The 23,854-nt window shown below is 48.6% G+C and overlaps 1 protein-coding gene across 1 annotated transcript; it reads right to left on the bottom strand.

The window, feature by feature from the left end:
• Positions 1-670: 670 nt before the first annotated feature.
• Positions 671-13,825, bottom strand: ADRA1B (adrenoceptor alpha 1B). Its single transcript, XM_054288241.1, has 2 exons — positions 12,814-13,825; positions 671-1,167 (listed from the first exon to the last, which is right to left on the bottom strand). The coding sequence occupies exons 1-2, from the start codon at positions 13,784-13,786 to the stop codon at positions 671-673; spliced, it is 1,470 nt and encodes a 489-aa protein (XP_054144216.1). The 5' UTR covers positions 13,787-13,825.
• Between the last annotated feature and the right edge of the window lie 10,029 nt (positions 13,826-23,854).

Raw genomic sequence — 23,854 nt, forward strand, 5'->3', positions numbered from 1 at the left:
ATCATCCATCCATCCATCCATCCATCCATCATCCATCCATCCATCCATCCATCCATCCATCATCCATCCATCCATCATCCATCCATCCATCCATCCATCCATCCACCCATCCATCCATCCATCATCCATCCATCATCCATCCATCCATCCATCCATCCATCCATCCATCATCCATCCATCCATCATCCATCCATCATCCATCATCCATCCATCCATCCATCATCCATCCATCCATCCATCCATCCATCCATCCATCCATCCATCATCCATCCATCATCCATCCATCCATCATCCATCCATCCATCCATCCATCCATCCATCCATCATCCATCCATCATCCATCCATCCATCCATCCATCCATCCATCATCCATCCACCCATCCCTCCCCACCCCATTTCACCCTCTCTCCACACAGCTCTCTCTGGCTCTTCAGCTCCCCCAGGCCACCTGAGGAGTCCCTTGTGCCCTTCCCTGGGCATTGCACCCTCCCTGCCCTCAGTAGTTTCTCTGGGAATTGCCGGGGATCTGGGCAGTCCCTGCTGCTGGGCACTGCTGTCCCCCTGTCCGTCCTGTCCCCCTGTCCCTCCCCTGAGAACAGCAGGGTCCAGGCGTGGGCAGGGCAGTGCCTGGAGCGCCCGTTGCCGCCGGTTGCCCGCGGGCAGTGCCCGCTCAGGGCGTGCCCGGGGGCTCCTGCCCGGGGCCGGGGCCGTGCCCGTTGCGCTCGGGCAGCAGCTGGAAGGTGAAGAACTGGCAGTGGCCCCGGTGGCCGCCGCGGGCCGGGCCGAGCAGCGAGCTGCAGTTCCCGCACTGGGGCAGCGCGCACAGCTCCAGCTGCGGCTGGCTGATCCTGCTCACGTAGCCGGGGCTGGGCGACGCCGAGGACAACGTTCTCTGGCTGCCGCTCAGGAAGCTGCCGCTGTCCTCCAGCGAGTCCCTGCGCGCCCCGTGCTCCAGCGAGCAGCGCTTCCACGTGCGGTAGCTGTAGGGCCACCAGCCCAGCTGCTTGCGCCGGTGGCACCGGCACCTCAGGATCTGGATGAAGGCCCTCTTGAACTCCTTGCTGGAGCAGGGGTAGATGATGGGGTTCAAGCAGCTGTTGAAGTAGCCAAGCCAGAAAATCACCTTGAAGATCGTTTCAGGGGGCTTCAGAGCCGAAAACAGGGATCCTGTGCAGGGGAAAGAAGCAGAGAATATGTGAGATAAGGGGTTGGTCTGCCTTTAGGAAGGGAACACGTTCATCAGATCATTGTTACAATCTGGGCTTTAAAACTCTCTTATGCACGTTGCTTTCAGTGTTGGTCTTCTGGTACTGAAATGTTATTTTTAAAGCTGATAAGGAAATGTTTCCCATCTGAAAACTAAAAGAGGACATCATTGATAAAGGGTAAAAAATAAGAAGTAGTCCTGTTTATAGGCCCACACCTGCTGCAGGAACATCTCCTGATCCCAGGGACAGACCAAATCTCCCTTACCCCGGCTATTGCGTGAGGCACACAAGGAATAAAACTGTGCCTTCTTCAAAGAGCTTTCAAAGGTCATTTTAAAACAAAAGTGTTCCCAGGCCCATCAAAGAGCATTTCCAAAATCACCTTAAAACTTCTAATACATCCTCTGGCAGCTCCTGAACACCTCTCCATTTATCCAGATTACTGTGAGAGTTCAAACCTCCCGAAACCTGAAGCTAATTGGGGAACTTCCCACATCTCAGACATTCATAAAAGTGGTGTAACCCAAACCAAGAGGCCATTCTGTGAACACTTCCCCTTCCCTTCACAACCAAACAATTTCCCTGTCGAGGCTGCCCAAATGAAAAGCTCACACTGGGGAATCCACTTCCTGTACTTTCAGTGGTGATTGATCAGCTAAATTTAGCAAATGGGGCTGGAGAAAAGAATGGAAGAGGGTTTTATGGCAAACAGAGCTGGATCTGTTATCCCTCTGGGAAAACACCTCTGTGTCTGCCCCAAGTGACCAAGGAGTGGGGATCCAGGAGAGAATTGCTCTGTCAGGAGCTGGGGCTGGGTTTGCAGAGCCTTTCAAACGGAAGCTGACAGCCCAGCCTGGCTGGGAAGGAACCCTTTCCTCCGGAGTGGTTTCGGATTAGCTGGGCTGTGAAAGCAGCTGAGTCAGTGGTGGCTGTCAGAAGGGGAGGGATGTGATTCTGGGCACTGTTCCCATCTCACAGCCTCGCAGAGGTCGTGCCTGGGGCCTCAGAACTATGCAAGAGCACTTCCTCTGCTGCTGGGTAACAGCTCTGCGGTGCCAGCACAGCCAGCACAGCGTGTGTGGGGCCAGGGCTGGCTCTGCCCTGCACGGAGGGTCCTTACAGCCAGATCCCAGATTTTACCCTGGTACAGCTTGGGAATGGTGCCAGGGCTGGCTCTGCCCTGCACGGAGGGTCCTTACAGCCAGATCCCAGATTTCATCCTGGTACAGCTTGGGAATGGTGCCAGGGCTGGCTCTGCCCTGCACGGAGGGTCCTTACAGACAGATCCCAGATTTCATCCTGGTACAGCTTGGGAATGGTGCCAGGGCTGGCTCTGCCCTGCACGGAGGGTCCTTACAGACAGATCCCAGATTTCATCCTGGTACAGCTTGGGAATGGTGCCAGGGCTGGCTCTGCCCTGCACGGAGGGTCCTTACAGACAGATCCCAGATTTCATCCTGGTACAGCTTGGGAATGGTGCCAGGGCTGGCTCTGCCCTGCACGGAGGGTCCTGTGCAGCCAGATCCCAGATTTCATCCTGGTACAGCTTGGGAATGGTGCCGGGGCTGGGCTGCACTCCCTGCACGGAGGGTCCTTACAGACAGATCCCAGATTTTACCCTGGTACAGCTTGGGAATGGTGCCGGGGCTGGGCTGCACTCCCTGCACAGAGGGTCCTGTGTCTCCAGAATCCCAGATTTTACCCTGGCAGAGTTTGGGAATGGTGCCAGGGCTGGGCTGCAATCCCTGCACAGGGGGTCCTTACAGCCAGATCCCGGATTTTATCCTGGCAGGGTTTGGGAATGGTGCCAGGGCTGGCTCTGCCCTGGAGCTGAGGAACTCAGGGTTAAATGGAGAGTTTAAAGGGATTTCCTCAGGACTCAGGGTTTTACAGGATCCTGCAGGGTGAGCCCCTGTCCCTCAGGGCTGAGCTGCTGGCAGTGATCTGTAGGGTTTGGCAGAGCCTTTTCTGTGCAGCTGCTGCAGATCCTGCAGATCCTGCAGGTCCTGCTCCATCCTGATGGATGCTGCAGGAATTACAGAGCACAACGTGTCAAACTGCAGAGAAACCATGAAATGCATTTGAAAAGTTTCCAGCATGCACCAAATCACTGCAGCTCCCAAAACTGTGTGCCCTGAATGTATCAGGTGAAAGATTCAGTGACAATTCCTGGGATTGCATGGAATGAGCCATTGCATTCTTATAAAGCTTTGGGAAAAGCTGATCTAAGTTTATAACTGCAGCCAGGATGAGGAGGATGCTGCTGAATCTTCCCAAGTTCAGCTGCAAAACCTTTGCAGGGTTTATTTTGTAAGTGATAATTGCTGATATTTCCCTTCAGTTTATGGAAAAGAGAAGCTCTGTGGCTTTACAAAATAGCTACAAAGCATCATAATGTACAAGGAACTTTTTGGAGCTCACACTGATAAATTTCTTAAATTGTTTTCTGGAATTGCTTTAAAATAGAAATAATTTTTAGCTCCTAAAGTCCAGCAAACCTTATGAAGTGGCTCAGGAGTCTCTGTTTTTCCTCCACAGAATCCACAGAGGTGGATTGAAAGGTCTGTCTTTGTCTGATACTCTAACAGCTGAAAATCTGTAAGACATTCCTCTACCAAATTGAAATATTTTTAGTCAGATTAAATGTGGACAGAGAAAATGTTATAAATAAAATAAATCAATAAATAAGGAATTTTACAGGCCAGATCAAATGGGTGAAAGTCTAGAGATGAGAACTGGGAACCAATGCAGATAAATGAGCTGTGCTTCTTTCATCTCTATCACACAAGAACTTATTCCTGCATTTCTCAGTTTCAAATCCTGTCTATTATTGTAGTTAAATGCTGATCTTAAATTTTGTTTATTTATGTTAGTTAACTACAATACCTTTTATTTAGCTGCATTAACCTATCAGGAGCAAACAAGTGTGGGCAGTTTTGATGCCTTGATAAAATGCTAAAGCAAAGCCTGCTGGACACACCTGAACACCAGGCTGATATTTCCTGCTCTAATCTCCAATCATGTCCCCACTGCAGCCTGATAAGGAGATTAAATACTGCCCTGTGCTGAATTAAATTGCTCTTTAAAATGGCTGGAAAATTTGCCTGTGGCTGTCTCCTCAGTGATTTATTCCCTGTGGGGTGGCCAGAGGGATTTCCCTGCTCCAAGTGATTGCTCTCCTGGTGTTTAACAACCTCACTCTGTGTATTTTCTGCTCACTTTTATTTCCTGGCACTAACCCTGTGATTCATTAATCACAGCACCACAATCTCCCTCCCACTGCACCACTGACACCAACAAGATTTTGCAAAGCACAAGTGGAAAACAGAAAATATTTCAGAAAATCAGCCAGATCAGTTTGGAGGGATCAGTTTTTTGCCCACAGTCCCCAGGCTGGATGGAGCTGTTGGGCTTGGAGATACACTGAGCCAGTATCATAAAAAGGAATTAAGAAGTATTTTATTTAGAAAGAACTTATTTAATTTAGGCTCTGACTGGTTCTTTATAATGAATGTTTTATAACAGAGAAAGTCAGTCAAGTCTCCTCAATGAAATTAGGGAACACTGTGGGAAACAATTTGCCATATTAATTCTGCTCACATTTCTGCAGAATATGGAGGCAGAGCACCACTGAGACATTGAAATTCAGAGTCCACTGGAGTCAGGGAAGTCCTTGAAACCCTTTGAAAAGGCTCATAAGGACTTTAGTGGACCTGGAAAAGTCCTTAAAATATCAGGGTGGGCAGCAGCAAAATCTTCTGGAATGGCTGAATTGTTGCACTCTTAATTAAGGAAGACTCGTCACTGAAGGAGGTTTTAATTAAACATTCATTTTTAATGCATTGTGAGTTTGATATCAATTAAGTGTAATAAATTACTCATAGAATGATCAGCTCTGCTCAGAATTTGATACTTAGATTAGATAATAACTGGGAAGGAGTACTGTGGATTCCCTGGATTTAAGGACAAGTCACTAGGGATGAATTTGGGGCTGTCAGGTCCTGTTTTCTGTGCCTTACAAAGGAATTGCATTTCAAAATCTTCTAAATCCAGTTTTGCTGAGATGAAAACACACCTAGGGGGGAGTGTGTTGAGCTCCTTTCCAGTTTCCTGGAACAAATTCAACCTCTGGATTTATTGCAATGCAATGGTGCAACAGAGTCATGTAAGGGCTTTGCTGTGTGCCACTGGATATTCCAGCTGGGAACTGGGGATCCTGCATGCCTTTGTCATTGTCTGAAGATTAAAGAGCCACAAGACGTGAAACTGCTTCTCACTACTGATAACAGGTTGGAAATGAAGTGTTTCCAAACCTTCTTGTTTGCACACCATAAAATAGAAAGGGAGAATCTGTAATTAGTGATTGGTAAAGGTTCCCTTGGAAGGCAACCCAAGGGCCAATCTTCTTGCAGAGATTCCATTTTGGTTCAGATTGGAGCCATTCTGACTGGAGTTACATCTGAGCTCTTCAAGAGAAAATTCCAAGGTTTTAGAAACTGCTCTGGTGAGGGAAAGGGTTGAAAAATACCAAATGGTGACAGCTGAGTCCTGAGACAGGGAACGCAGCAAACTTCTTCAACATCAACCCCCATCTCCATCTGTCCCCCAGAAATGTGCGGAAATGAGCCTTGCTGTGCAAGGAATCTGCTTTATGGTGGAGCTTTCCCAGGGAAAAGGGATTGATCAGGTCTGTGCTGTGAAACCAGCAGGAAACTTTCCAGGCTGGGAACCTCCGTGTTCCCCCAGGTTCCTGCAGGAGCCACAGCCCCTGGGAGCTGCTGGAGGCTGAGCTACCTCCCCTGTGTGCACACGCAGCACATTCCTCCCTGCAGGAGCAGTAATCTGCCCTGAGAGAGCTGTTGTGGGTTTAGAATGTGCTGAAAGGATGTGGTTGCCTTTTGTTTAAGCTTCCTGCAGCCCTTCACACCACGGGCTCAGCCAAGTCAGTGTGCCAAGGTTTTAGAGCTAATTGGATTTCTAAAGCTCCTGATTCCTTCCCTTCCAGCATCCAGTGTTTGTTTACATTCCCCTGGACTTATTTAATATAGGAAAAAACCCCAACAGTAGATGTTTACAAACAGTAGATGATGAAGTGGAGAGGATGGTTATAAAACTAAGGGTTGGTCAAGCTGGGAGGCTGCTGGAGAAGATGATTAGGATAACAGGGAAAACAGCTGGAAAACAGGGAAAAATGATCCTGAGAAACACAGAGAGCATCCAAAATAAGCAGAATCAAATTCAATAAGGAAAATGAAAGGGAAACTGGATTAAATATAAATAACAATGGGTAGCATACAAATCTGATGGGACTCCAAGTCTGGTAGCTATCATTCTCAGGGTAGTGATAGGTACCTCCTGAACATCCTGGAATCATGGAATGATTTGGTTTAAAGGGTCCTTAAAGCTCATCCAGTCCCACCCCCTGCCATGGTCAGGGACACCTTCCACCATCCCAGGTTGCTGAGAGCTCCAGAGTGTCCTGGTTGTGAGGAATTTATGTCCTGGGACTGGCAACCTGTAACAGATGCTTCATACTTCAGATGAGCAAATCATTGCAGTGAGAACAGCATGAACTTCATTCACAATGACTCAAATTTGAGAGCTTTTGAAAGGCTCCGAAAATAGAAACTTATCTGGAGTGGCCAAAATAAAACCAGGGCTTCAAGGAGTACAGATAGGCATGAGATGTTTTCCTGAGCCCCAGAGCTGCTCCACCTCCCTGCATTACAAGCAGATGCAGGGCACAGCAGCTACATTTGATTTCTGAAGGAGCAGTGCCTTGGGTTTAAACACAGAATTGCTGCCCTGGGCAGCACCTCTCAGCCCAGCCCAGCTTTGTGACTTACACCACTGAGAGAACTCACCTCTCTTTAAACTGTGCTGCCCTCAGACAAATGGGATAAACCAAGATCGGTTTTGGTCAGAATCTTGCTCAGTCTCTAAAGCTGGCAGTGCACAGGGACACAAACACTGCATTATTGTTGTTGTTAGTTAGCCCAAAAGAGTTACAGACTCCAGCAGCTCCTGACCAGACAGCTCAGGAGCCAAGATTATCCTTGTTTTGCAAGGGATTAGCTGATTGAGGGAGTCTAGAAAAGCTAATCTGGGTCTGTTGACATTTCATGTATTGTACTTAAATATCTGCAATGACTGAACATGCTGTGGTGTTTTCTCTCTTCCTGGTTCTGCCTGACAGCTGAGCCAATCTGTCCTGCCATGGCTCCAGCATGGAGCTGAGCACTGTGACAGAGGTGCTGGATGAATTCCAGCACAGGTTTTGTCTCTGGCCCCTCAGAGATGGGTGGTTCTTGCTTTCCAGCTCCTGGGGCTCACCTGGAACCTCAATAAAACAGCTCCAAGCCTTGCAGTGGGTCATGCAGGATTGTTTTAGCAAAGATGTGGAAACCTCCTGGCTCTTTGGTCCTGGGTCACCCTGACACCCTGAGCTCTGGCCTCAGGTGCTTTAGGAACACCTGGATTTGTGTCCCTTTCCTCAGTGCTGCTCCTCCCGCCTGAGCAGCTCCTCAAGTGTTTGCAAACCCCTCACATCCAACTGCCCTCTTAAAAACAACATTTCCTCTGAGACTCCCTTCCCTCCTGCTTTGATTTCCTCACTGCATCAGTCCTGACTTTTTTTCCCTTGGATCTCTCTGCCCTCCTGGCCCGGGAGCTGCTGCCATCCCTGGGGCTGAAGAGTCAGCACAGTCCTGGGTGATTTCTCTGGGTTTTTTCTGCATTGCTCTGTTTATTTATTTCTGTGAAATAAATCCTACACTGACCACTGTAGGATTTCCCTTTGTTCCTCTGACAAACAAATCCAAAGCCTGCAGAGGAATTACCCAGGAATTTGTGCAGTTTCCCCTCCTTTGATAACAACTTAGTCCTAAACCCCAGACATCTGTGAGTGACTGGTAACTGATCCCCTTTGCAAAGCCAAGGCTTAAACCAGGGCTTAAGGGAGGCTGTTTCCATAGGAAAAGAAATCATCCCAAAGTGATCTGCTGCTCCCCACGTGCCAAAACACTCTGTGCTGCTCAGTGAATGCCCTCAGATGTTTGATTGTCCAGTTCCTGAACTTTGCACCAGGACTGACCTGCCAGATTGCCACATCTCGTTAATTTATCTGAATTTTGTAACTATTAACTCGAGGTCATCAATTGGAGAGAGCTGGACTGCTCAGGGAGGGGCAGAGGAGGCAAACGAAGTGAGGATAAGCCAGGCCTAAAAAGCCAGGCCTAAAGCCAGGCCTCATTTGCCCTGCAGAGGAGGCAAAGGAGGTGAGGATAAGCCAGGCCTAAAGCCAGGCCTAAACCAGGCCTCATTTGCCCTGCACAGGAGGTAAATAAGGTGAGGATAAGCCAGGCCTAAAGCCAGGCCTAAACCAGGCCTCGTTTGCCCTGCACAGGAGGTAAATAAGGTGAGGATAAGCCAGGCCTAAAGCCAGGCCTAAACCAGGCCTCGTTTGCCCTGCACAGGAGGTAAATAAGGTGAGGATAAGCCAGGCTTAAAGCCCAGCAGAGACAGAGCCCAGTGGCACTGCCAGCACCAGACCTAAAGCCTGGGAGGGTTTCCCATAGAAACCAAGGGGCCTCATTTGGTATTTCGGAGGTTGGCCTGACATAACATAAATCTACATTCTGTACTTAAACAGCATTTTATTTTAGGAATAATTTCGTGTTGGCTGACCTTCAATGTGCAGAACATTTTATGTTATTTTTTATTATTTGCAGAGAGATTCCAAAAGCCTGATCCACACTCAGTCCCACCAGGTGTATCTTCATCCTGGGGCTCTTGGGACCTCTCCTATGTCAGTTCAGTTCCAAAGTTTTATTTTCCTTTGCAGGATCTGTGGGAGCAGGCTCTGAACCGGGCAGTGGATCCTGCTCTGGTCTCCCCTGGGATGGTGCAGGGGCCTGGGGAATTGCCCTGGTTACTTGCCTGGTGATTTTTCCCTCTGGGAATGTCTGGGAGAGGACTGGGAAGTCTGCTCTGATATCTCAATTTACAGGAGTGACACTAAACCTCTCCTTATACAATCCATCATTTGGTATTCATATTTTAAACAAAGGTATTGACATAAAATTGGTCCCTCCATTGTTTAAAGGAGGGAGTTTTAATGAGTGTTACCTTAGTTCTGCAGGGCTCTAGCCTTTAAATAAAAAGAATCTCTTTTACTCATCATTTATCAGCAATGAATATTTAATGTAGTCCTGCTGCCTAAGGAGGAATTTGTATGAAAGGGATGAAAAGAAACATTTATTTTAAAAAACCAAGATATTTACTCCTTGAAGCTGAGTCACTGAATTTATGGCCCAAGAAGTTGTCTCAAAGACACAAATGTATTTAGTTTATTTTTTATGGTGAATCACAAACAATTTTGAGTGGCAGGGTGACTGTTTGCACAGGCAGGGGGCTTTTATAAATGTGCAGCCAGGATGTTCTGCAGCTCCATTGGTGTCTGGAAAGAATATCCAATACAGCAATAGCCCAAATTTCCACCACAGTTCTCTCTGACCCCAGTTGTGCATGCCCAGGTGCTGAAGGCAGCACAGCTCAGTGTCCCAGACCTGACTGGGGTAACTCAGTGCTGAGAATTCAATGCTGCTCAGTGCCTGTGCTGGCAAGGCTGCAATTCCAATCCACACTGGATTCAGAGATTTCCTTGGGATTTTTGCTTGAAAAACGCTCTGGAAGCATTGATATAATTTCTTTTCATTTTCTCAAGCAATCTGCCTGCTTTCAGCACCACAGCTGCTCCCAGGCACAGCTGCCACCTGATGGAGTCACTCTGGGCTGGAATATCAAACTGGGAGCTGTGGAATAAATTGAAATGCCAGACTGGAAGAAGAATAATTTTGCCTGGGAAACTCAGGGAATTGCTAAGAATGCCAAGGAAACTCTGCTAGATCTAAGCAGATTTGTTCAGACCTGGGGCTGTGGTGCTGCAGAAATAACATTTACCAGCTTGGCAGATGTTCTGTGCTTGGATCCACAGAAATCAGAGCTGCTTTGCCAACACCCTCCTGCAGAGCCATGGAGTTACTGGGGGGAACAGGGACAGAAACAGCCAGGATGCAGACGTGAGGCTGTGATTTGGGTCACTGGGGCAAACAGGAGCTGTGAGAAGGAGAAGCTGAGGGAGAAGCCTGTCCTGGCAGGAAGAGCAGCTGGACAGCCCAGGGACCAGGGGAGAGCTTGGAAAACATCAGCACCTTTTGGATTCTGCACTTGGCCTATCCCAGGAATTGATTTCATACCACTGGGTGCTCTCTAAAGGGTTTTTAATAACATTTCACTGAATTTTGTCTTCAAGACACAAAGCAAGAGATTCCTGCTATGAGGAGTGCAGCTCACAGCTCACTTAGGAATTCTTTCCCCTGTGCTGCAGTTGAGAGCAGCTGCACTGTGCATGTCAGGAACTGACTTTTCCCACCTGTCCTAGTGAGCCATGCTTGAATCATGCCTGACATCCTCAATTGGCTCTGCGCTGATACATAGAGATAAAAATACAGGGGTTGGACAGTGCTGCATCATAAATTTAAAAAGAAAAACCAGGGACAAGGGATAAACCCAGTGTATTCCTAGGCAGCAAAACCAAGGGAAAACACCACTGTGGAATGCATTTGGGTCCTGGGTGGGGTGATGTGGATTCTCTCTGTCCTCCTTTTCCTGACAGAGGGTTTCTGACAGGAAAACAGGATTCCCATTGGCTCTGGGGTGCCAATGGCCCCTCACGGGGGTGTTGGGGTCACAGCCCTGGGCTGGGCTCCTCAGCTCTGGTTTGTCCCCCAGCACTGGCTTTGTCCCCATCATTGGATTTGTCCCCCAGCTCTGGCTTTGTCCCCAACTTTGGGTTTGTCCCCAGCACTGGGTTTGTCCCCAGCCCCTGAGCCAGCCCTGGTGCTGTGCTGGAGGCTCCAGCCTGTCCCCCACTGCTGCCTTGGCACAGTTACACAGGCGATAGATAAAATCGTGTCCTGGCAAGCAATCAATTCTCCCTCAGGTGGTTTAACAGCCTCTCACTAAACCTCCCATGGAGCCCAGGAGATCTGAAGTCACTCCTCAAAGGGGAAGCTGACAGCTGAGTTATTGAGTGTCAGTAACTGGGAGCTGCTTGGGGGCTCCCTTTGCCCCTGGCCTGTGTCTGTGATTTTGCTGGGCTGGGTGAGGGGGTCAGTCCTGGCTCCTGCCACCCACCCACACGAGCTGCTGTGCTCACAGCTGCTTTTTTTTCCTTCAATAACTCAAAATCAAGGAGGGCATCTGCTTTATCAGGGGATCGTGACCTACTGCTACTAATCTCATATGGTGAAATACACTTCTATCCACAGCTGGGTATTTTTGCTTGTTTTATGTTATAAACTCTAAGAGCCAGCGCAAGGACTTAAACTTCAGTAGCCAAAGAGAACTTTACTCACGGTTTTCCTTCTGTCTGGAATTTTTCACATCCTTAACATGACCTTTATGCAAGTTTTGAGTCATAAAGATTTTAAAATTCAGTATAAGAAGGTAGAGATGACAAGCCACTTTACTGCAGTGGCTGAAGCTGTAAAGATTCTTAATAATACACAGAGATTATAGTTTTATAATACTCCACTAGGACCAGGCTGCTGAACTCTCTTTAGTTTTCTACAACAACCTCTATAAATATTCGCTTACTACTCAATCAGAAATGTTTTGGTTGGGTAACTAAGTAAACACAAATACAGAACATTAATAAAGGCTTTTTCTCTCCTTCCTCTATCCACCTCTTTCCATAATTAGGCTGCCAGATTGTCTCAGAGAAATGAATTTTGGACAGATATTTCTGAGAGCTCAGTAATTGAATATCTTGAGATACTCCCCTTCAGAGGTTGTGCTAATATTAAAAACAACACAAGAACATTTCACAGCTTTGGGCACGCTGAGCAATGTGTTAAGGCTATGCCAATGCTTGAACAGTATTTTAAAGCTGAAAGTGAACAAAGTGGCTGCCAAAAGCTCCCATGGCAGTGTCCAAAATGAGAACTGGTGACCCCAACGAGCACCTTCCTTGGGATCTGAGGGATCTCCTTTGCTTTTGGGATTTGATCAGTAATGTTTGAACTCACAACTAGAACTTTTCAGCTTCCCAAAGCTCAGGGGAGTTTTGCCCCTCACAATTAACTGCGTTCATTTCCAGTGAGGGAACCTTAAAATGCCAAAATCCAACTGTGTTATATCCCAAACCTGGGGCAAACCTGACCTGAACCCCAACATTGCAGGGCTGCAGCTCTCTGGTCTCACCTAGGATTTGGAGTAAAGCATTTTGGTAATGTTTCTGACATCTAATTCAATTCAAATGAGCAACACAAAGGGGGATTTAGGATATGAATCCTGGAGAGATTGTCCCCTGGAGTGACACAGGCCCTGAGGACTGCGGGTGAGCAGCTGTGTGCACACTCCCCAAAGTTCCAGCCTGACTCTTTCACACCGGGAGTTCCCTTCCTTTCATGCCCTTCCTTTCATCTGCTCACCGCAGCTCTCCCAACAGAATCTCCTCCTCATCCCTCTGATTCCTTGCCAAGATATTTCTGTGGGATCCAGCCAACCCACCCCAACCCCTGCCCTCGCATCCCCAACTCACCCAGGGGCAGGACAATGAAGAAGGGGAGCCAGCACAGGATAAACATGCCAACCACGATTCCCAACGTCTTGGCCGCCTTCTTTTCTCTGGAGAACTTTAGAAGTTTGAAAGCTAAGGAGTTCCTGGGGTTGTGGCCCTTGGACTTGGTGTTGTTCAAGGCGTCCTCGTGGACGTGCTTGTAGTGAATCCGTAGGGTCAGCTCCTTGGAGTTGGACATCTCCTTCATCACCCCAGCTTCCAGGTTCCTCGTAGTCCTCTTGGCCACGATGTAGACCCGGCAGTACATGACGAGGATGACGATTAAGGGGATGTAAAAGGAGCCCAGGGAGGAGAAGAGGGCATAGAAGGGCTCCTCGGTGATGCGGCACTCCCTGTCGTCCTGCGGGGCCGGCTCCTTCCAGCCCAGCAGGGGCCCGATGGAAATCACCATGGACAGGACCCAGACGGCCAGGAGAGCCAGAATCGCCCTTCTCCTGGTGACCAGCGTGGGGTACTGCAGGGAGTACCGCACCCCGATGTATCTGTCGATGGAAATGGCACACAGGCTCAGAATAGAGGCTGTGCAGCACAGCACATCCACTGCTGCCCAGATGTCACAGAATATCCTCCCCAAAACCCAGTAGCCCAGCACTTCCAGCGTGGCAGAGAACGGCAGGACAGTGAAACTCAGCAGCAGGTCTGCTATGGCCAGGTTAACGATGAAATAGTTCGTGGGGATTCTTAAATGTCTGTTGCAAGCCACTGAGAGAATGACCAGGATATTACCTATGATAGCAAAGAGAATAAAGGCACCGAGGATCAGCCCCACAATGATCGCCCTGCTGGTGGCCAGGGCAGGTGAATCCAGGTCGCTTCCTGTCTCGTTGGAGTTGTTTGCAGAAAAATTGCCATAATTTAGTGCAGAGCCTTTGAAATATCCCGGTACTGATGTATTGGATGTATCGCCAAAGTAGATATTCATCTTAAAATTCATCCTCCATAGCAAGCTGGGGTCGCGTCCCTCGGCGAGTCAGCTCAAAGTCATCTCTGGACTCGCGAAGCGGCTGCAGAGCCGCGGGCAGTGCGAGCAGGGGAATTCATGGTCCCGGCGATCCGCAGCCCGGCACGGAGAGCCCGCCCGGCCCGGACACTGCCCGGGGCAGCGGGGCCACCGCACGGGGCTGATCCGGCACCGCCCGGGGCAGCGGGGCCACCGCACGGGGCTGATCCGGCACTGCCCGGGGCAGCGGAGCCACCGCACGGGGCTGATCCGGCACCGCCCCGGGCAGCGGGGCCACCGCACCCGCGCGGGGCTGCTCCGCGCTCCGGCACTGCCCGGCGGGGCCGCTGCCAGCGGCAGCAGCAGAGCAGCAGCAGAGCAGGAGAACAGCAGCAGAGAGGCAGCAGAGCAGCAGCACAGCAACAGCAGAGAGGCAGCAGAGCAGCAGCAGAGCAGCAATCGTGCCCGGAGCCGCGGGAGCTGCGCTGCTGCCGAGCCTGACACGGGGCGGGCTCTGCGCTGGCCCCGGAGCGGCCGCGCCGGAGGCGGAGGGGCCGAGGGACACGGGGACAGAGGGACCGGGGCAGAGAGGGACTGAGGGACTGAGGGACCAGGGGACAGAGGGACAGAGAGATCGAGGGACAGAGGGACAGGGGACAGAGCGATAGACGAACCGAGGGACAGAGGGATGGCCCCGGGTCCCTGCGCAGCTCCGCTGTGCGGGGCCAGTGCGGTGACCCTGCGGTGGCGGTGCGGTGACTGTCGGTGGCTGGGCTGTGACAGTGCGGTGGCGGTGGCGGTGCTGGGACAGTGCGGTGACTGCCGACTGTGCGGTGGCTGTGCAGGGACTGTCTGTGACAGTGTCCTGTCAGTGCGGTGGCCGTGCGGGGACAGTGAGGGGACAGCAGTGGCAGTACAGCACTGGGGACAGCAGTGAGTGCGGGGACAGCCGGGGACAGCAGGGAGGGGACAGCACTAGAAGGCAATGCCGGCCGGGTGACACCGGGGGAGCATCACGATCTTTAACTCGTTGGCCACAGGACCCCGCAGTGCAAACCTGTAAAGAAGCAGCTGTGTTATCTGAGAAAGAATTTCCTCGGTGGGACGTGTTGAAAAAAGCAGTTTCAGGACAAAACGACCTGTTACCCTTTTGCCCATTAAGGAAATATATTGGAGTTTATTTTGTGAGTCACATATCATTTTAGGGAGCTAATCATCTCCTAAGAACAAATAGCTCAGTTCCAAAAATCCCTGGTTTATTTGTACTATTCATCATTCAGTATTGTATTCAATATTCAATGACGGCATAACGTTTGTTTCTAATTAAGAATCTGATAATGAAATAAAATTGTAGCAGACCAGTAAAATCTTGATGCTGTTCTGTGCTCCTGTACAGGGCACCTCTGTGGCTGCATCTCCTCTTTTGCACCTCTGTAACTTTTCCAGGCAGAGTTTATTGTGAACCCCAGCCCTGAGCAGAGCTGAGCACCCCACCCACAGCCCAGGGGAAGGCAGAGACAAGGATTTACTTTAGGAAATACTTTACCTTTAGTCCTCTGATGCTGAAGTATCTCGCTGAGTCTTTGCTCAGGGCTCTGAGGTCACTGATGTTGTTAACTCATCGTAGCTCTGGGAAGAGTCATCCTCTTACAGTAGCCTATAAAGCAAAATATAAGTAATGATTTATTCTGTAGATAATAGCCTTTAAAGTCAAAAGTGGTTTCTTGGTTTCTTCATCTTGTGAAGCTTCAGGGAGAAATCTCAGATCTTTAGAACTCAGTGCCATGAAAAACAACAAGTGAGAGATTTGCTGAACATAAAACTGCCAAAATCCTGTTCTCAACTTCTGCCATCAGATTACGTCCCCCAGCTGTTGTCTGCTGTACTCTGGGTTACTCTATATTGATTTTCCTGTTACAAAGTGTACCGTGTTTAAAATAAAAACTTCATATTTAATAAGGCAGCTATGGCTGAGAGTTGCAGCTGACTGCTGGTTTTGAGGACAAACCTTGTAAACAGAAGCTGAATTTTGGTCAGGGAGTGCGTGGCAGGTGCTGGTGTGGCCCTTCCCAGCAGCAGGGCTGTGGCAAAGCTTTGTTGTTCAGAAACTTCCCTTTGAAACTCTCACAAGAATCTCAGGGTAATGCCATGGTGTCACTGGAGGGGAGAGGAGCAAACTCTGGATTTATGAGCTTCACCTCAGCTTTTCTGCCCTGCCCTGTCCAAGCAGAGCTCTCAGGGCTGAACAGGCAGGGAGCAGCTGGACTTGGGGCGTCCATCCTTCACACTTCCAGCTCCTCTGGGCTCCACTCTCAGCTCTGTCTGGGATTTCTGACCGTGTTTCTGTGCCTTGTCTGTGAATTCCTCAGGCTGGGGCTCTGTCCTGGGGCCACAGCTCTGCCCTGGTGCCACCCTGTGCAGTCCTGCTGGCACAGAGGGCACGGAGCCACTGCAGCCTGCCTCCGCTGGGGCTGAGCTGCACCCATGTAAAATGGTTTGATTAAAGTACTAGGTCAGACATAACCCTGTTACGGCCTTTGGCACGTCAGAAAATGTGATCAGAATGTGAGAGGCTGCATAAGGAAAGCTCTGTGAGGATGTGAACTGTCAGCTGGCATCGTGTGGCACATGCCCAGCCTGCCAAGGGGGACAGAGTGCCCTGACACTGCTGCCCGGCCTTGGGCACACTCCAAGCAGGCTTTGTAGTCCCAAGGAAGCAGATCTTTCAGCAGCCTTTCAGCAGCCATTCCAGGATCAGCTGCTCCCAGGACACGGTGCCCACAGCAGGGAGAGGGCAGAGGGAAGGGAACAGTCCTGGCTGCTCATGGCTGGGCTAAAACATTTGCATTTCCCTTCCTGGTGCTGCTTCCTGTGCCCTCTGCAGGAAAGAACAGATGGAAAAATCCCATTCCAGGGGCAGAGGAAGACAAAGCTGTGGCTCATCTCCCACAGCCCCCCGAGGAGCCAGGTGTGCTCTCACAGCCCTGCTCACCAGGCGTGCAGAAACAAACCCTGGGTGATGATGAGCCTGAGCTGCTGAATGCTCACAAATTGCTCTGAGATCTTCAGCAGCAGGTGCTGCCGGAGAATCAAATGTATTGACACTCAGACACCAGCATTAACTCTTTACCTGCCTGGGGGTGAGGGAATAGGCACTGTGAGAAAAGGGAAATTTTTGTGCCACAGGTTTGAGGTGGCACTTGGAGCCAGTCAAAGACACCTGCTCAGAGAAGTGCAGAAGGATCCATGGCAGAGTTCCTTTCATCCAGATGAATCACAGTGTTCAATGAAAAAGTGAATTGAATAACCCAAAGATCCTAGTCAATTATGCTTCAATAAAACTCCCAGAGTCGTTTTTCAATGACTCCTGCATTGAAAGGAGCCCTCTAGCATGGCTCAGCTTTGTAAGGGCTGTGCTCCTTTCCCTCATCTGCAAATGTTAGAACATGTGCTGGCATTTGGGTCTGATCTGAGGCACAGCAGAGCCACCCCCAGAGCCCTTTGGCAGCACAGCTCCTAGCTGGGCATGGGGATGAGCTGACCCAGGAGCTAAATGGGAATATCTGTTATACAATCCATACATTGTACCCATATACTGCATTGAGCCTCCCCATCCCTCTGCTCTGCTCCTTTCTCTGATGTCAGAGCATTGCCAAGGAGTGCAGTGAGGAGCTGGGCCTGGGGAAGGGTTTTGGAGGTTTTTGGTGTGATTGTGGGCGGGTGTTTGGATTCCTGTGATGAGGAATTGCATCTGCAGCTCTGAGAACGTTTGTGTGAATGCCTGGCTCTAGACTGTGTTCAAACCATAGCTTCTCTGTAGAGAGGTCCTTAAATTTATATTGATAAAAAGATGAAATTTGTCTGCTTTTGATACCAACAGTGTTAGCTACAGAGCTGCACTTAATTATTGCCTGTTTTATTAATTGCAGTGGATAAGGTTGGTACTGAACCTTTGCAGAGCTGGTACAAGGCTCCTTCCTCAAGTCTTTCTTCAGGAAATCACAAAATATCACACAGTGTCATCCACCACATGTATTTCCTTCATTTCCATTCTTTCTGGGGGGCAGAACTTTGTCCTTCATGGAAAACTTCTTTGTCTCAGCCAGAAGTATAAAAACTTCCCCAGACATTGGAAATACACTGGATCATGGTTTCCTCACCTTCTGTGATTAACAAGGAACACATTTCCTTGGCACACACAAACCCTGAAACCCAGGAAAGGGAATTTCCATGATGAGAAGAGAAAAAATGCATTTAAAATGCTAATTTGCAGTTGTCCAATGGTGATATTTAGAGCCTTGTGGGTTTATTTTCAGAGTAAGGGAAATATCTCTGAGGTTTGTATTAACAGCCAAGGTTATTAGCTGGAACTTGCCAAAACAGGATTGCACACACTTGCAATTTGGAATAATCTTTTTTTCTGTAGTTACTCAATGCTTGTCATTTTAATGTAAATAGGATTTTGAGAGCATTTTTTGGGTAGAATTAGCTAAAATACAATTATTTTTATGCTGTCATTGGCTCCTAAATCCCCTCCAGGGATTTAGGAGCCAATGCAGGCCCATTGCCCACACTGAACCATGGTTTTTTCTCACTGTGCCTTTCTGTCAGAGCTGTGCTGGAGACTCCCAACATTTATCAGCAATTTCCCAGTTATGGATGGAGGCCTTATCTCAGAGGCTTTGTGAGGGTGGTGCCAGCAAGGGACTGTGCATTTGGGTGGGTGGGAAAATCAGTTTGGGAGAAGCGATCCCTGCCTGGGCAGGTCCTGGCTGTGCTGTGCTGTCCTGGCTGTGCCAGGGGCCAAAGCAAGTGCAAATCCCCCCCAAAGCTCTGCCCAGCTGCCCTGAGGAAAGAGGATTCCTGCCTGATCCCACCTGGACAGGATCCAAACCAGGGAACTCTCTGACTCTGCATCAGTCAGAGTTTAAATCCAAATTTCAGGGAATTTAAGGGAACCAGGAGAGGGGAAACAGTTGAATTCTGGTGGAGAGGCTGGAGGGGTCTCCTGGAAGGATAATTTCCTTTGCTCCACATTTCAGCTGTTTCAGAACTTGCCTCTTTTGGGAAAGAATTATAATGGAATAAACCTGAGGTTTCTAGATCTGAGAAATTCAAATTAGTACAGATTGCCAAGTCTTTTTTTTTTTTTTTTTTTTTTTTTAAGGCTGGGTATATTTATTTACATTAAATAAGTTTAAACTTCCTTGAAAATACTTAACCTGAGATTAAAAGGGCAGGAATTAAATGCTGGCAAAAGAAACCAATTTTAAACACAGCACAAAGCTCCTGCTCTCACTGGCACAAACCAACGTGGTGCCAAGGGCTGAGCAGGATTAGGAGCGGCTCAGAGGGGTTTGTGGCTCATCAAACAAGCCCTGATAAAGTGGCTGAGGTGACCACAGTGCCATAAATCTCCACACCTCAGGAAATAAACTTGCAGGTGAATTCAGGCTGGGTAAAGCTCCTCATGCTGTCACAAGTAATTAATCTCATTTCTGTGCCTCCTTCTCAGTGATTTCTTCACTCTGAGAATGAGGTGCCCAGCCCAGAGGAATATTTGTAACACAACAGAAATGTGGCTGGGAAAGGGATTTTTCAAAGATATCTGGGCTGAGTGGGAATTTTGCTGTATTGGGAATTTTCATCTTTAAGCACCACAGCTTCTGGAAACTCCTTCTGATCTGTGCACAAGTATTATTTCTGTACCAGTGACAGCCCTCCTTTTGTTTTTAAATATCCTGATGCTTTATTCTGCCTGGAAGAGGTCACAGCAATTTGGTGCCCAAAGTCCTGGGACTTTTAAAGTTCAACTTTCATTTTCCAGGTTGGACATTTGTGTGAAAGATCAATATTTCCTTAAAAAAAACCCAACATAAACTTATTTTCCACCTCTCTCCACGTCACTGAGCTCTGATCATGGTGTGCACAGTATTTAATTTCAGCTTTATGACATTTAGAACTTGCAATTGCAGCATAAATGCCTTATAGCCAGTGAGTGGCTGGGCATCACTTGTGCCAACACTGAAATTCATCTTCCAGGCTGATGTACAACCCCATTCTGATGCTTTGCCTTGATGAAAATGCCTGGGAGAGGCAGGGAATGACTTTTATATTTGCAATAATATAGGCCTTAAAATATGGACCAAGATCTTAGTTCAGTGAGACTGATGTCAATCTATCATCTAATTTATCTGTTCCATTGAATAAATCTGATTTAGATCTATTTCAAGGTATCTTTAATGGAATTAAGCAGTTTTTCTAACCTTGAAGCATTTTTGACATCTAGTTTTGTTAAAATATGGGAATCTCTGAGGAGAAGGAAGTCTAAACTCCCCATCTTGCTGCTTCCCTGAGGAACTGGGAATTTGTATTCCTCCTCCCTAGCTCAATAATTACCCAGCCATTCCTTTGCTGAACTCATTGCAGCAAAAATAATAATGCTAAAGGGCAGAATTCCTTGGAGAAGGGTTGCAAATGGACAGAAAGGTGCTTTTGGTGCAGGGCTGAAAACATCAGGATAATAAGGAAAAAAAGGACAAAGAGGAGCTCTTTGCTCTACAGGAAGGGAATGAAAGGAAGAACTTTTGGGAAAATAAAGCAAAAAGAACCAGGACAGTGACTTCTGTCAGATCTTCAAATGTGCCAGTCCTTAAAGCTGTCCATCCAGCTGGAGAGGGAATTTTGCACAATCCCAAAGTCTGGACCTTGCTGAGAGAAAATGTCTCTTTAGTGCCTTTTCTTCTAAGGGAATCTGGACCCTCCTGTTAAGGAGTGAACCAAAATATTCCCTTTTCTCATTATTAACACTCAGCCCGTGAGCCAGGGGTTGAAGTGCTGCTGCTTCTCCTCCTTCACAGCAGAGTTGGAATGCACAAACACCTCATCACACTTTAAATTATGCATTAGTGGTTTCACACTCCTCAGAGCAAATTAAAGAAGCGTGTGCTACTCCATCTTTTAGAGATGAGTGCAAGAAACAAATCAAGGAATCTTTCCTTTAAAATTCAAAGTTTAAATGTATTTTTCAGTGTTACCCAGTGCATCAGTTGAGCTCTCAGTAGCCAGAACACAAACTGCAGGTGGAACTGTGAGAGCTTTGAAGAAAAGAATTAGAGTTTGGCTTGTATTTTCTGTTAAATGAACACTGTACTCTTCTTTGAATTGATGTTAAATATTCATGAATCTGTTATTTTCCCATATTTTGTTCTTGTGAGAAGCCGTAAAAATCTATAAGCAGTCTTTATTTCTCCAGAGAAAAATTAGGTGAGAGAAAACATCTGTTTCTCTCTTTTTCCTGTCAAGATTTGGAATAATTATATCAACACTTTAAGCAACTGGGAAAGACCTAATTCTATTTAATTCTGTTTAAATGTGCAGTAGGTATGAAAGCAAAGTGCACTGTGCATTGTGTGATGGTGGAGGGCAGCAGCGGAACAAAGGGAACTGAACAGATCCTGCTGCTCCCCAAATTCCTGAGCTGGTGTGGCCGCTGCTGCTCCAGGTGGGAGCAGGAGAGGGTCTGGGATCAGAGGGGCTCATCCAGGGAAATCCTGGGGTGAGAAAATGCAGAGCACCTCTGCAGGTCTGGCTCATGCAGGGAAATCCTGGGGTGAGAAAACACAGAGCACCTTTGCAGGTCTGGCTGGGATGATTTGCCTGCTCCGGGAGCTCATTTGGGCTCTGGAATTTGGGAGCTCCAGAGGCTGGGAGCAGCTCCTGGGCTGAGGCGGCCCCTGGGACTGCCTGGGGCAGGAGCAGCTCCCGGTGCCCCCAAACATTGCTCTGCATTTGGCATTTCCCACCTTCACCTGGGGCTGGATCCGGCACACCAGGGCAGGGCCATCCCTGAAAAGGTTCCCTGTCCTCTCTGAAGTGTTTTCCAAGAACAAACCCAGCAGTGCTGCAGATGCTCCAGGCCTTTGTCTGACTGAGAGAATGAGGAGCATTTTGTTGGAATTTACCTTTTTTTAACACTGCAAGAGATGACACTTCTGAAAGTGTCAGAAGTCGCCATGAGTCAGAAATAGAAGTGAGCTGAAGGCGGCAGCTCTGATCCATCAGGAATAATGGATTCCTCTCCAGGCATTGTTTGCAGGATCACTCCAGGAGCTGCCCCCCACCTGCACTGGGCAGTGCACAATCCATGCCCAGCCAAGGGCATCTGTCCTGGATAAAATCCCATCATCTTCCTCATCTGGGGAGCAGAGAGTTAATGATGAGTAACTGTGTGCAGGAAAATGGCAGAGGAACAGCTGAGAGGAGCAGCTGTGCATGGATCTGCCAGGAGCACTGAGGGACAATCCCTGGGAGCCTTTGGGAAAGCTGGAATCACCCATGGATGTGCTCTGCAGCCTGTAAAGGCTTTGGGAAAGCTGGAATCACCCATGGATGTGCTCTGCAGTCTGTAAAGGCTTTGGGAAAGCTGGAGGCACCCATGGATGTGCACTGCAGTCTGTAAAGGCTTTGGGAAAGCTGGAGGCACCCATGGATGTGCTCTGCAGTCTGTAAAGGCTTTGGGAAAGCTGGAGGCACCCATGGATGTGCACTGCAGTCTGCAAAGGCTTTGGGAAAGCTGGAATCACCCATGGATGTGCACTGCAGTGTGTAAAGGCTTTGGGAAAGCTGGAGGCACCCATGGATGTGCACTGCAGTGTGTAAAGGCTTTGGGAAAGCTGGAATCACCCATGGATGTGCTCTGCAGTCTGTAAAGGCTTTGGGAAAGCTGGAATCACCCATGGATGTGCTCTGCAGTCTGTAAAGGCTTTGGGAAAGCTGGAATCACCCATGGATGTGCACTGCAGTCTGTAAAGGCTTTGGGAAAGCTGGAGGCACCCATGGATGTGCTCTGCAGTCTGTAAAGGCTTTGGGAAAGCTGGAATCACCCATGGATGTGCACTGCAGTGTGTAAAGGCTTTGGGAAAGCTGGAATCACCCATGGATGTGCACTGCAGTCTGTAAAGGCTTTGGGAAAGCTGGAATCACCCATGGATGTGCTCTGCAGTCTGTAAAGGCTTTGGGAAAGCTGGAGGCACCCATGGATGTGCTCTGCAGTCTGTAAAGGCTTTGGGAAAGCTGGAGGCACCCATGGATGTGCTCTGCAGTCTGTAAAGGCTTTGGGAAAGCTGGAGGCACCCATGGATGTGCTCTGCAGTCTGTAAAGGCTTTGGGAAAGCTGGAGGCACCCATGGATGTGCTCTGCAGTCTGTAAAGGCTGAGACATCAGCAGCACCCTCCTGGTTTTACATATTACCAATGATTTCTGATCCCCGTGTTTTATTTATATAAAATACACCTTTTCAAACAGACAGGAGGTTGTCCTTCAGGAATAATCAGTGGAAGAGCTGAGATGTGGGGGGTGTTTGGGTCATTTGTGTCCCCACCAGGCAGTGCTTGCACAGACTCATCCATCCCAAGCCCATTAATTGGCGTTTGCTGTAATTAGGAATGACACTGGTGACTCCAGCCCCACACATTTCCTTCAGGAGCAGCAACCCTGGCAGGCAGTGCCTGCTCCCAAGGCAGTGATGCCAGATGAAGTCACTGCACTTGTCAGTCACTCTGGCACCACTCTCTCCTGGTTAGAAACTTGCCCTTTTTGGGCAGGAACCACCCAACAGCTCTGACCCTTAAGGATTCTTGGTTGTAAGCAGAAACTGCTCCAGCAGTTGGTAAAACTGACCTCACCTTCAAGGGCATCTGAGGCAAGAGCTTCCTGACCTACATCTGCCAAGAATCCCATGCCAGCTCCCTCCTCCCAGCCCTCTGGAGTGAGGGGGAGCATTTGCCTGTGATGAAGATAATGGCAGAAAATATGTATGAGAATGAGTCACTGAAATTTTTGTTCAGAGTGCAATATCCAGCATCCCCAGAGACCTTTATTTATAGCCCGAGCAAACTCTACAGAGCTGCAGGAGGACAAATGAAAGTGTAGGAGAAGCTGAAGTAATGAGTAATGGTAACTCCAACAGGCTCTTTCCATCACAAATTAAGTGAGCACATCATGGCAGTAAATCTCCAGAAGAGCCCAGACAGTTTTATCTCCGTGGAGCCATGAAGACG

The sequence above is a fragment of the Melozone crissalis genome, unplaced genomic scaffold (assembly GCF_028551555.1).
Source record: "Melozone crissalis strain CALT ecotype California unplaced genomic scaffold, PUWL_Pcris_2 ptg000061l_1, whole genome shotgun sequence".
In the NCBI taxonomy this organism is placed as follows: domain Eukaryota; kingdom Metazoa; phylum Chordata; class Aves; order Passeriformes; family Passerellidae; genus Melozone; species Melozone crissalis.